The sequence below is a fragment of the Lepisosteus oculatus genome, chromosome 7 (assembly GCF_040954835.1).
Source record: "Lepisosteus oculatus isolate fLepOcu1 chromosome 7, fLepOcu1.hap2, whole genome shotgun sequence".
NCBI classification, from domain to species: domain Eukaryota; kingdom Metazoa; phylum Chordata; class Actinopteri; order Semionotiformes; family Lepisosteidae; genus Lepisosteus; species Lepisosteus oculatus.
In genome coordinates, this window is record NC_090702.1 from 2,466,189 (window position 1) to 2,479,599 (window position 13,411).

The 13,411-nt window shown below is 50.1% G+C and overlaps 1 protein-coding gene across 2 annotated transcripts in view; it reads right to left on the bottom strand.

Annotated features, from left to right (window-relative positions):
• Positions 1-6,230: 6,230 nt before the first annotated feature.
• Positions 6,231-13,411, bottom strand: part of smc1b (structural maintenance of chromosomes 1B) — a 39,943-nt gene continuing 32,762 nt past the window's right edge. For both annotated transcript variants that reach the window (XM_069192016.1, XM_069192015.1), the window contains 9 exons: positions 12,519-12,664; positions 11,365-11,518; positions 11,141-11,239; positions 10,818-10,974; positions 9,605-9,759; positions 8,049-8,200; positions 7,509-7,578; positions 6,912-7,022; positions 6,231-6,829 (listed from right to left, as the gene is read on the bottom strand). In XM_069192016.1, the coding sequence (XP_069048117.1) occupies positions 6,767-6,829; positions 6,912-7,022; positions 7,509-7,578; positions 8,049-8,200; positions 9,605-9,759; positions 10,818-10,974; positions 11,141-11,239; positions 11,365-11,518; positions 12,519-12,664 (1,107 nt within the window). In that variant the 3' untranslated portion in view covers positions 6,231-6,766. The remainder of the gene's footprint in view (positions 6,830-6,911; positions 7,023-7,508; positions 7,579-8,048; positions 8,201-9,604; positions 9,760-10,817; positions 10,975-11,140; positions 11,240-11,364; positions 11,519-12,518; positions 12,665-13,411) is intronic.

Here is a 13,411-nt window from a genome sequence, read left to right on the forward strand (position 1 = left end):
GCATCGCTGCCTCGCAGCACGGGGCCAGGGGCGCAGCCAGGAGTTGATTTTGGGGTGAGCCTGTGCAAAAGAGGGTGGGTCCAGGGTCTAACTCACCGTCCTGCCAGCATAGGGGGCACCCCTCCGATTTACAATGCAATCCTCGAGCGGTATAGACAAACAGCAGAATTAGCGGAGCCTTATATACATATACATACTCTCTCTCTCTCTCTCTTTCTCTCTCTCTCTCTCTCTCAATTTCAATTTCAATTCAATTCCAGGTGCTTTATTAGCATGACCGATAGGTACAATCAGTGTTGCCAAAGCAAATAAAAATAATAAAATTAACATAGAACAAAACAAAAAATAGAAGTAAAATAAAATCTACAGACATGTTACAGACATTTACAACAAAGACATATTATATAATATCGACATATACTGTAGGCGGCTGGAGCATTATTGGGAGACGGACTCACTGTTCCTCAGGCTGTGACAGGAGATCACATACTGGGCTGCCAGATCAACTGAGTTCCCTCCTCCCTCTCCCAGTAGGATTGGGACCTGTTGTGGTTTTGGCAGGTGTGGGAACTCTGGGATTAGATTTCTGAATTTCGGGAAGAATGTTTCTCTAATCCCAGAGTATCTGTCACAGTGCAGTAGGAAGTGCACCTCTGTCTCTATTTCTCCCCGCTGGCAGTGGGAGCACAGCCTGTCCTCTCTGGGCAGCCAGGTCTGCCTGTGTCGCCCAGTTTCTATGGCCAGGTTGTGGTCACTGAGCCTGTACTTCGTCAGGGTCTGTTTCTGTTTGTTATTTTTTATTTTGGTCAAATATTCAGCTAGTGTGTATTGTCTGTTTAAGGTTCTGTAGCATTCCAGTTTATGTTGTGTTTGTGTGTGTGTGTCCCAGTGTGTGAGATATTGCTGTTTGATCTGTGCTGTGATGTGGTTGAGTCTGGGTTGTGGTGCTCTAGCAGTGCTGTCCTGAGGCTGGTTAGTATCGGTGTGGCTCAGGTCGGTGAGCCTCAGGACCAGCTGGCTCAGGGGGCTCTGTTTTGGGCTCAGCTCTTGGCTCTCTCTCTCTCTTTCACACACACACACACAGGTGAAGCAACCATTACCTGGGCTGCCGAACGCTACTGTGCCACGGCGGACACACACACACAAAAACAGTCAGTGCCTACCTCTGTGGTGAGGTTTTGGCCTGCTAGACCAGACGCAGGCGTCGGGGCTTCGAACTGAATCTGGCGATAATTTCCTCACTGTCGTTTGCAAAGGTCTCTCATGTGTCTTTAGCCAAAGAAAAACTGCAAGAGCTCATTTTCCCTTGTTGCTTAGAACAGTTCTAAGCAGTTCGTATGCCTGCTTTTAGATTGTTTAGTAGTTTTACGAGTTACTCTGAAATTGTATTGCAAAACACGGCGAACACGACGCAAAACACAAGATTCAAAACCGTATTTAAAATACCATGCAGAGTTTACCTTGAGCCCCGTGAAGTTGCCCCCTCCCTACAGACAGCACAAACGATAAAACCCACCGCAATCGTTAGTGCTGCGTTTGTGCCGGTTTGTGTCGCTGTAAGTGGCGTTTCTGCTGCTTTCGTTTCCGAGATATAGCGCCTTGTTTATTCGGGTAATCACGTGACTATTTACAACAAACTCGGTACTTGAGCTCCTGACTGTGATGAAGACGATGGGGGCAATTTCTTTTCCGAGTCTGTCTGGTCGGGGGGGCTGGATGTTTCACTATATTTCAATATAGCGCCGTCTTTTCCTGGCTGTGACGTCACTCTGTGACGTCCAAAACAGCAAAGTCACGACCGCCAGATCTTCCAGTTGTGATCTGTTGATCAGTTGACCCCAGACTTTGCAGCCTTTACACGAATAAACAGTCTTATATTTAGGGAGGAGTTACTATGTTAGTTTATTGGATTAGGTGTTTTCTTTTAATTTATAACCATGTTCTCGAAAATGTATTGCTTGTGTACTCCTTTCACTGGTGAAGAGACACCAGTTTCCAAATTACCGCTGGTACAACACCAGAGCCCACATTCACATTTTTATGTATCAGTTTCAAGATGGATATGATTTAACAATAAAAAACAAAATTGAAAGCACGAGCATAATAATATAATGATCATAGACTTTACATTTCTATTCATTTCTGAAGTATAAACGCCCCCTACCTTAAATATACGATTAAAATTGTTCAAATACCATGTACTCATAACAGAAAGCAGCGGAGACAGTTATATTGTAAATAAAAAATGTATTTATTTCAAAGAGTACGGGACATTGTGAATCAATAAAGATGTTAAAAAATAAGCCGATGTAGTTATTTTGCAAATAAGTAAAGCATTTTAAAGATAGATTCTCATTGACAGTAAACAAGTTGATCCACCTGGTGCTGCCGGCTTGAACAGCTCTCAGACCCGTGATTGGCTAAACCCCCCAACAGCTCTGGCCGCAATTGGGTGAAGAGTGAGAATCGACACTCTGATTGGCTACAGCGCCACAGTTCCGAGAGCATGTAGACACAGAGGTGACGGATGTTCTTCTTGGTCCACATACTGTAGCCGCGGTTAACCATGTGTGCTGTATGAGCACGCTGGATATACAGTAACACATCCATTGGTTTCCAATTACTGATCAATCTAAGAGAAGTCGCACTGAGGTCAAAACTGAATAGAAGACAAAGAATGTCATTCAGCGCGGTCACGACTCCAATAGCATGTCACGATAGGAGTGCGCGCATCACGATCACATCGTGACACCCATTGCGACTGGCGCAGCACTGTCCATATATCGCAATATGACATACACCGACAAAACGCCCCCGCCCCCATGTCGCAACATGGAGCCGGCATATCGCGATATGACAGACGCCCCCGCGCCCATGTCGTGACATGAAGCCCTTATATCGCGATATGAAAAACCCCGACAAAAATGCCCCGCCCCCATGTCGCAACATGGAGCCCGTATATCGCGATATGAAATACCGACAAAAATGCCCCGCCCCCATGTCGCGACATGAAGCCCATATATCGCAATATGAAATACCCCGACAAAATGCCCACCTCATGGAGTCCATATGTTGCGACAGCGGTAACAGGGTGGCGTGGAATCAAGGCGCCAGTCGTGATATATACTGCCGCGATATACACGCGTTATACATGAGGTCCCTATCATGACATGCTGCAGAGGTCTTGTCGCGATGGTATCCCACAGTTACGCGTTTGGCAACAGCGTGTTGTAAAGGAAAAAGAAAAGGAAAACGTGCCTTAGAAAATAAATTCAGAGATCTGACAATCACGGTGATTTTACATACATTACAAATACAGGTTCATGTCATAGATGGTTAACTTGTTGGCAAGCGTCATGTCTTAGTATTATTCACATCTAAGGAGGCTCATATGTTTATGGATGTTGATTGTCTTTACGATGTCAAGGGTACGAGCTCAACTGTAACAGCGCTTGAACTGGGCAGACGGGGTCACTGGAGGTCAAAGTCACCGTACGTGGTCAGGTGATCACCGGGAAAACAAGGCGCTATATCTCGGAAACGAGAGCAGCACAAACGCTACTTTCAACGGCACAAACGCAGCACTAACGAATGAGGTGGGTTTCATCGTTTGTGCTGTCTGTAGGGGGGCAACCTCACAGAGCTTCTACCTGCCTTTAAATATTCAGCGGACTTGAGCACAACATACCCGAAGAACGTGCAGGCAGGTATGGCTTTCAGAGGCCGGAGTAAACGCATCGCCCCGAGGGTACTACCGAGTGAGGCGCCACCGAGAATAAAAACTGCGAAGGTATTCAAATATTAAGTTCTGAAGATCTTGTTCGATCCCTCATGATGCTTTGAAACTTGTATGAAACCCACGAAAGTAGTATTCTATTTCCGATGCCAGAAGACTCTTGATGCCAGAATTCGTGACTGCCCACAAGACTTGACACTGAATTGTTACAGTCGCATTACAGTGCTAACCAACTCATCGTACGTTTAATTGCACTAATGGCCTGCTAATAAAAGCGGCAAATACGTATTTTGGGTGTGTTTTAGCTCTGTAAACGTCGTTCACTTAGAAATACTGCAGGGCATTTAGAGGCGATCTGAATAGCTATTTGTAAAATGCACAGTCGCCTCTATCCGTCAATACTATCTTAATGTTATTCATGCATCCCAAAACTTGTGATTTGACGTCATAATTGTTGCCACGGCCTGTCGCGATTTTAAATTTGAGTTTTATTCACAAAGCGAGCTTTTTTTTGTGTGCGTGCGTGTGTGTGTGTGTAAGCAGACGGCACAAAATACCACTATCGCCGGAAGAAAAAATGTGTGCCGGGACTAAGAAAGCTAGAGAAGTGAGATTTCAATCTTTATTATAATTATAGATGACTGTATTGCGAGGTATGAAGGTGAATGCCGTAGCTTTGTTAAGGCACAGCTTTCATCTGTCTGTATGGTATATTTTCTAATTATCCCTCCTCGGTTAGGATTTAAAAACACGGCCCGTTGGAAAAATGACCCTTTGAATTTTATCTTTGGGTGGAAAACATATATACTGTATATATCTCAATACAGAGTGATTTTTCTATATGTACTATATTTCCCTGGCATCATTTAAAAATACTCTTTCTGGTGTGGATTTTAACGTACTGTATAATAGACGGCATAACGCTATATAGTGATTACTATGCACATCGTAATATCCTTGGGATTGTCTCGTAATGTAAAAGTCTTAGTAGTAATATTTAATACAACATGGGCAGCAGACATGGGCGACGATATTGAGAAAAAGAATCTTAACAGGCTTAACATGTGCGTGATAGGAATACTGACATTTAATTCCAGTTGTACATTGTACAACTATTAAATCTGATCAATCCAATACTATACATCTGTCACCTCAAGGCCTCGTGGCCTTTATCCCTCATGGCCTCCTAATAACCCCCCTCTCTGAACTGGCTCCATCCCTCTGCTCTCCTCCCCACTGAGAGCTGGTGTGAGAGGACTGGAGCATCATCCAGGTGGGGGTGCACACTGGTGGGGGTAGTGGGATTCCCCCTGACCTGGAAAGGGCTCTGATTGGAGGGTCCAGACAGGCGCTATACAAGTGTAAGGATTTTTCCTGCTGGGATGCTGCCTCCTGTGTAAGAGACTGGGTACGTGATTCTGATGTGAAAGGACAGGCTCTGGACTGTCTTCCTCGATCAAAACGCATCCTACCGCATGTTTCAAATGCTTCTTTTTTTTTTTTGGACGGCTAGCAGTCACGAGGATCTACAGGGAGAGAGAGGGCAGGTCTGGGGCACCTGTCACGATTATAGTTCCCCCTCCTTAAGGGTGCGCCAGCCCTTTCACGTGAGACTTTATTCTGTGCACCTTCTCCCTATTCCCAGCCCACCTTAAAAGCCAGGTGCTGACGCTCATCCGGGCTCTGCATCTGGTTTCCGTACCGTGCGAGTCCGGGACCTGGAAGCGCCTGGTCCCGTTAAGGTTTTAACCTCTGTTCCCGTTCCTGTTCCCTGTCCGCCGGTTCCGACCCGGCCTTCGTGTTTTTAATTCCTTGTTCTGATGGATCTCCTGGTTTTGGACTTATCCTTGTGTTTTGGATATTCCCTAAGGATTTCTCTTTGGGATTGTTCGCCTCGGCCACACCTCCCCCATGCACCGGCGCACCTTGGACACGCCCCCCTGTCTTCAGCCCCGTATTCCTGCATGACGTTTCCCCAGTGTTTCCCCGCTTCTTCGGATTGTGTCGTCCGCATAGGGTCCGGAAAGAACTGTTCGTTACAGCACCGTTTCGTTCCGGTAGTTACAAGAGATCGAGGAAAGCTCGCGGACGGAGGTTCCCCAGTCTGGCTCCGCGCCGGCCCGAGGAAGAGTTAGCGCTGTTTCAGCTGGCGCTCATTTTGTTTAGGGCGAATCCCGACACGTTCCGACGAACGCGCGTTTTCCGCAGTCTGTCAGCGTTTCTCCCCTCCTTTTTCTCCTGTGTCTTGATTAACTGAGCAACAGTCCTGTGTCATGTGTACTGTCACAGGCCACAGTCACTCCTGTCAGAAATGCACGTGGTCTTGTCTTTCTGGACCTTTCTCAAATGGTGAGAGAGCTTGACTGCTTTTCGGGTACCTTTGTAAATGTCAGTCTTGAGCTCAGAGGTGGTGGCCGGGGACAGAGTGGAGCAGCCCCTGGGCTTCAGTCCCCAATCTCTCAGTCATCAAAATAAGCTGAGAACAACACCTTACTGAGTGGGGAAACAAACAAGTTTATTTTTTAATGACCCAGACTAGAATACCAAGGCCTTGCTGTGTCCGGTTCACATATCTGCAGGACTACAGTTTCTCCACCCAACACCCCTTCCATCAATGGACTGGAAAGCACAATTTTTGGAACTAAAGCCGACACAGAAGAACTGACTTTGGTGTCCCAAGACAAAACAGAACGACTTGCTGGCACCCGACACCGAACGAAAACGAACTTGTGGAAAACCTCATTAACAACAACAACAACAACAACACCAAGGGTCGAAACACAGGAATACGTTACGTTTCTGAACGGAACAAAACAAGAACAAAGACGACTTCAACAAGAAAATGCAAGCGGGACCATTTTTAACACCCGTTTGTTCGAACTCCGTAAGGCAACCAGCTGAAAGATGTGGGCAGAACAAATTTAACAGAAAAGGCGCGAGATGCCACTGAGAGAGAACAGAACATTTTCGAAAAGCAATCAGGTCATGCCCTAGGCCGGAGAACGTCCTGTCAGCTGGCTACTCCTCCCTCTAAGTAAGTGGAAAGGGGGTGAGGTCCAGGCTCAGAATATGGCTGCACATGCCGCCATCGAACTGCAAGGGAAAGGCAAGATCCATAATGTAAGAACAGGAGCGAGGGCTGGAGGGGTCAGGGGATCAGGGAGGGCGCCCTTACCTCCGGGTACACCCCCAGCAGGGAGTCGGCCTGGGAGTAGAACTCCTCCTTCAGGGAGATGACGATCATCTGGAAGTCCTCCCTGGACTGCTCTCTGATGTAGCTGGTGACCTGCGGGGGGGGGGAAGGGACACCGGCACACATGAGGATCTCACAGCGCGTTCCGCTGCCCCCTGCTGGGAGGCCGCGAGAGCGCACCCCGGCGGCTGTTGCTCTTCAGCAGCGGTTGTTGATTTATTCCGCTAGTCCTGTAGGTCTCCGGGCGGCTTGGCGGCGCTGCACTGCTGCCTCGCGGCACTGGGGCCCTGGGGTGCCGTCTGTGTGGAGTTTGCATGGGTTTCCTCCCACCGTCCGAATGCATGCTGGGAGGTGGACTGGCTTTTGGGTAAAATAGGCCCTGGTGTGAGTGGCTGTGTGTGTGTGAGTGTGTGAGTCCTGTGATGGACTGGTGTCCTGCCCAGGGTGTACCCTGCCTTGAACCCATTGCTCGCTGGGATAGACTCCAGCTCCCCCCCAGACCCTGAATTTGGATGAAGCGATCAGAAAACGGACGGATAGATGGAAACCAGTGAAAGATTCTGCTGAAAAGCTCCTTACCTTCCCAATGTTGGTGTTGTCCAGAGCAGCATCAACTTCATCCATGACAAAGAAGGGAGCAGGTCGGTAGCTGCGCAAATCCCCAGATGACGACACATGAAGCGAAAGAACATATAATAATAATAAAAACACTTATACAGCACGCCACTCAGAGAATCCCACAACCCCACAGCCCCACCTGGATGATGCTCCAGTCCTCTCCCACACACCAGCCCTCAGTGGGGAGGAGAGCAGAGGGATGGAGCCAGTTCAGAGACAGGGATCATCAGGAGGCCAAGATTAGGCCAGGACACCTGGATTTATACCCCTACCCTTTTTGAGAAATTCCTTTGGATGTCGGGGGAATGACAGCACTGTCCAGGGCGTATGACCCTGAATTGTAGCCATACTGTACACATGTAAGGAGATGCCGAGGTTCCACACACATCTTTGACAAGAAGACAGTGTCTGGGTTGTCTTTTTGGCAGTGGGGGAAGGGGGAGAAAAAAAACGAAAATACCTCTGAAAGCGGAAAGATCTGAGAGGCGGGTCCGACTCTACCTGTTGACAGCGAAGACCAGGGCCAGGGCAGCGATGGACTTCTCTCCCCCCGACAGGTTGTCCATGGGCATGAAGCGCTTGCCCGGGGAGACGCAATTGTAGTTGATGCCCTCGAGGTAGGGCTCCTCGGGGTTCTCGGGGCTGAGGAAAGCCTGGCCCGACGGACAGGGACCACGCGGTTAAGACGTATACAACGGGGGCAGGTCACCGATCCGCGCGGCTTTCGCAGCCGGGCGACGGGGGCCATAGGAGACGCCGGAGCGCGTGCTCTGGAGCTGCCCCCTTCGCCGAAGCGGCGAGGGGCAGAAACGGACAAACACTCTGCAACCCCCAGGCAGCGGGAGCGGTGCTCAGTTACCAGCGCACCCTGCTGGGGCTGGACGTCAGGTGACTGATCAGGTGACTGTCCATTATCAGTCCGGGACCGGGACCGGACTGGACAAGGGGACGGCGGTAGTCGCTTTGGCCGCTGGTGTCCCCAGTAAAACTGCGGAAGGCGAGGAACACTCTTATCCAGGCACAACGCAGAGAAGGAGCCGGAGGAGAGGGTCCTTGCGGATCTCAGAGGGACGGAGAAGCTCGACGTCGGCAGATGGGGCTTCTCTGCGGCGAGGGGGCGCCGGGAGGGACTGTGGGCCCTATACAGGGACTAAAGAGGAAACCCCTGTTCCCTGAGCTCCTGCGGAGGACCGGACGGCCGCCGTCTCAGAGTTGGGACAGGGACGTGGCATGGAGAACAGCAAGTGGCAGGGCCTGGAGGGACACTTTAATTGTGCAAGTCCACTTGCACTGACCGATAACGGACAGTCACCTGATTCAGAAACTTTTTAATCGCTTAGAGTGGGATCTATTACTAGAACTGTATTGCGAGATGTTTTCTGTGAAATAAAGTTGATTTGGATAGAAAAAAAACAGTGTCGATGTTATATATAGAGGTTCTAGTAGGGAGCTGTGTCAGCATGCAGTCGGGTGTCTCCACCACTCTTTGACATTTTTAAAACTCACTTAAAAACCTTCTGCCGTGGGCTTTTAAGGTGTTGCGATCTGGTTTTACTCTTCCGACACCTGAAGAAGGCTCCACAGCCTTCTTCTCCTCTTTTCTTCTCCTTTCAGCCTGGAATAAACCTTTCACGTGTTCCTGTATTACGTACGGTATAACCCTCACCCAAGACCTCATTTCATTCTGTGAAAGACGACAATGCAACGTTTTTGTGCGGCTCGTTAGCTGTTCGTTTGTTGTGTTTTGACATTTATTTCCACAGGTAACCTCCCATCTATGTTGTCATAATGTAAGAAGTGCATCACATATAAAAACAACTGTAGAATGAAAGACGAGGGCAGGATGTTGCTTTGTTATTTAGTAGAAGTTCTTATCTGTAAACCCGTTCGTCGACAGAGAGTTTTTTTTGTAAAATGCAGTCTAAGATCCCCAGTTAATTCGCCAGTGTCAGGCGAGAGGAAGACAAACCCCACCAGACGCTAAGCGAGGCTGGGTCCGGTCACCTCCCAGACGAGACACCTCCGAGCGACTGCTCTGTACAACGGCGTCTCCTCACCTGGGCGCTGGTGTTGCGACACAGCCTTTTGTAGATCTGATCGATGGCGACGCAGACGTGCTCGAAGCACTGGCTGAAGAGTTGGTACCGCCGGGCTTTCACCTGCTCGAACTCCAGACGGGCCTTGTTCGCCGCTCTCCTGCTGGCCTCAAACTCTTATCAGATAGATAAGATACTTTATTGATCCCGTGAGGGAAACTGCAGTGCAATACAGCCACAGTGTAACGAATGGTACAATAATACAACACATACAATACAATCAATACAGTGAGAAGTGCAAGAAGAGTTACAGTCACAGTCCAGAACACACAAAGAACAAACCAGAACAGAACAGTGCATAAAAAAGTCGTATTGCACAATATGACTATAAATATAAATGTACTGCACGGGTCCCTGGCATATATTGCACAAAAACAGTTGTAAACGGGAAAGGAAAAAGAACAGATGTATCAGTCAAATGTTCAGTCCAGAAACAGGTCACTGTCAATGTTGCCTTTGCCCAGATGCAAGGTGGATGCGTTGTACAGTCTTGTGGGAGAAGGCAGGAAAGCAAGAAAACAAAACAAAAGCACAAGGCGTGCAAGAGCAAGCCTTCAGCCACAAAACCGAAATACCCACAGCGCACTGCCAGTCAGCGGATATTTTAGAATTATCCAGGTTACATTTCGCTGAGAACATCAGGCGGGTTGCCAAGGAGTGGAGACCGTCTGGATGCTTTTCAACAACACCGTCGATAGAAAATCGAAATATCACAGCTGGACATAAATGTACATAACTGTGTTATGGCTCAAGTGTAAAAAGTAGACTTTCGGGTCAACTGGCCAGCCCCCTGTGCCTTTAGAGCAGATCCACTGCGAGACTGGAGGTCTTACGCACTACTGAGCTGGACTGCGAGGAGAAAGATCTTTGCGTACGAAAACTTTCAGGCCCTCCCCTTAGCGGCCTACATTGTCCCGAGAGTAAAGACCACTAACATCCCGCACTGTAGGAGGAGTCCAAACCGTTTTAGGTACCCGGGGATCTTCCTTGTTACCGTCCCAGGTTTCTGTACTTCGAGTACTCTTTGAGCGCAGAGAGCTTGAGCGCCCAGTGCTCAGCTCTGTGAGACACGGCGAGGAAGAAAGGGGAAGAACTGGACGGGAGAGAGGGGGAGGGGACAGAGCCGCCGGCGCCGCCGCCGCTATCGGCAAGCGGGCGTCTGAGCTGCTCGTACCGTGGGCGACTTCCTGGAACTTCCCCTGCACCCTGGACATCTTCTCCAGCACCTTCAGATTGGGAGCGGTGGACCTCTTGAGGACGTCCTCCTGGGCCCGGGCCGCCTGCTCCAGCCTCTCCAGCTGCGCCTGAATCTCCTTCCCGTCTTCCAGCCCCTGTGGGGAACCCAGCGGCTGAGGGCCGGCTCGTCGGAGCTCGCGCCAGAGGGGAAGCTCCCGAGACGGCGCGGGGGGGCGGACGGTTTCGATCAGGCGGACCGAACGGATGCCGCCGCCGCCGCCGGAGACGGGAATCGTTTTTTCCGCCCCCCCCCCCCCTCACCTGGAGGTCGTCTTCCAGCGCGCTGAAGTCGATCAGCAGCTGTCCCTCGCGCTCGTAGATATCCGCTGTGGTGGCCGCGCTCTCCATCTCCGAGTCGAGCTGCGCAGACCAGACACACACCAACGTTCAGCTTTTTTTTTTTTCCCCTGGGGATGACGCAGGAAAACCGGGCCGCCGGTTTCTCGCGCCGCACGGAGGGGGGGTCGACCGCTTTGCGCCCTCACCTGCACCTCGCTGATGTCGTCCAGGGACCCCGACAGGAAGGGGATCGGCAGCCCCAGGATCTTGCAGGAGAGCAGGATGTTGTGTCTCTCCATCTTCTTCTGCTCCACAGAGGTTTCGAGGGACAAGACTTCTTTCTGCATCCTCCCGAGTTGCCTGCAGGGGTTGCGCCCGAAGGACAGCAGGTCACTGACGATCATTTAAAGAGCAAAGAACTGCTGAATAACTATTAATCTTTAACGTCTTTAACCCCCCCCCAGGCACTCCCCCTGGGGCGTGGGGTTCCCAGGGTGACCTGCCGGGAAGGACGGGGCTCAGTTTTCCCAGAACGTGGCTTCACTCTAACACCTCCATACCGGCACACCTTCTGGGGAATCCACAAAGACTTTTTCTGGAACGTGCCCATCCCTGGATTGATTTAATGTCATTTGCTTCTTGAAAAGAGTTCAAAAGGCGAACATTCGGAAACCGCAAATGGTATTCCCACTACTTGACGTACAAACTTTCTGATTTCTTTCCCCCTTAGGTGTAGGAAATCGCCCAGCATGACTAATTACCCATATAGAGGCCGGACCGGTCAAAAGACGGAACACTGAAGTTTCTTTATATACACACATCTAGCTCTCACTGCAGAGAAAATCAGGTCTTGAATGCACGCTTCGTTCAAGCAAAAATGAACCGTACGTTACGGGATAAGTGTGCCGATGACCCATGACCTGTGGGTGTTTACACTAGGCTTCTAAACTGTTCGTGATCCAAAAAAAAAAGTCTCCTACTGCAGCACCATACATAGCCACAGCATTAACCTACTGTCACGGCTCGTACCTTCTCTCGTAAACGCCCTGGCATTCCCACGCGTACTAGATCCCACGCACGCCCATCCAGGAACTCATTATCCGACCACGGCTCTCTCTCCTCGATATTGAAACACTCTTCACCTGCGCTCAACTACTGAGATCTCTTCCAGGGCCCTCTCGCCTTCCCGACCTGGTTCTCCTAGTTTCGCCTTCGCTCTTGCCCGGCGACTTGGGTCTGGCCTACTGGATTTGCTTTTGCTCGAACCCCCTTCCTCGCGGCTTCGCGTCGGGGCCCAACAACTCGCCTCTTTCAGAAACCCCCCCGACACCCGCGAGGTCTCCGCTCCCCCCACACTAACCTGGAGACCTCCTGCAGACCCTTGACCCTCCTCTCGGCCTCCTCCTTGGCGCTGTTCACTTCCGCGGTCTTAGCCGCCAGCCTGTTCTTCAGGTCCAGCAGGGCGGCCGTGGCCTCGTCGACGGCTCTCAACAGGTCGTCTTCCACCTGGGAGGAAGACAAACGGTTACCGGCCGCGTGGTGTACCTGGGCGAGGGTCCCTGACCAGGTGAACACCCTACCATCCATCCCTTTTCCTACCATTTTATCCAGCCCGGGATAACAGGAGAAGCCGAAGCCTATCTCGGTACGGAATGGGAGCAAGGTAGGACACACCCTGGAAGGCACGCTCGTCCGTCACAGGGTAGACCAACAGAGACACACACACACACACACACCAGGGCCAATTTTCCCAGAAGCCAATCAACCCACCGTCTTGTCTTTGGACTGTGGGAGGAAACTGGAGCGCCTGGAGACAGGAGAACATGCAAACTCCACACAGACAGCACAGCCCGGGTCCAGAATAGAACCCTGGGCCCCAGCACTGCAAGGCAGCGATGCTGACCACTGTTCCCATGGTCCGCTCACCTCCCTAACATTTCTCCTAATACGATGCAGACCAAAATGGTGCAACTCTTATCAGCGATGCAGTTTTTAACGTCTAATTGGCAGATCCGGGAAACGTCTGTTTGTATCGGGAACGCACATTTCTAACCACATTATCACAGGTCTCACAAAGCTCAAGCTCTGTTTATGACCACTGCAAAGGGCTGACTAATACCTCTTGAATAAAAAGAGACATATAATCTATTTAAGGCTGAGGTGAGGGTACCTTTTTAATATTTTAATATGACACTGTGTTTACTGAAACACTGTGACTTTTGATAACCAATGCATCGATATTAAACAGCAACC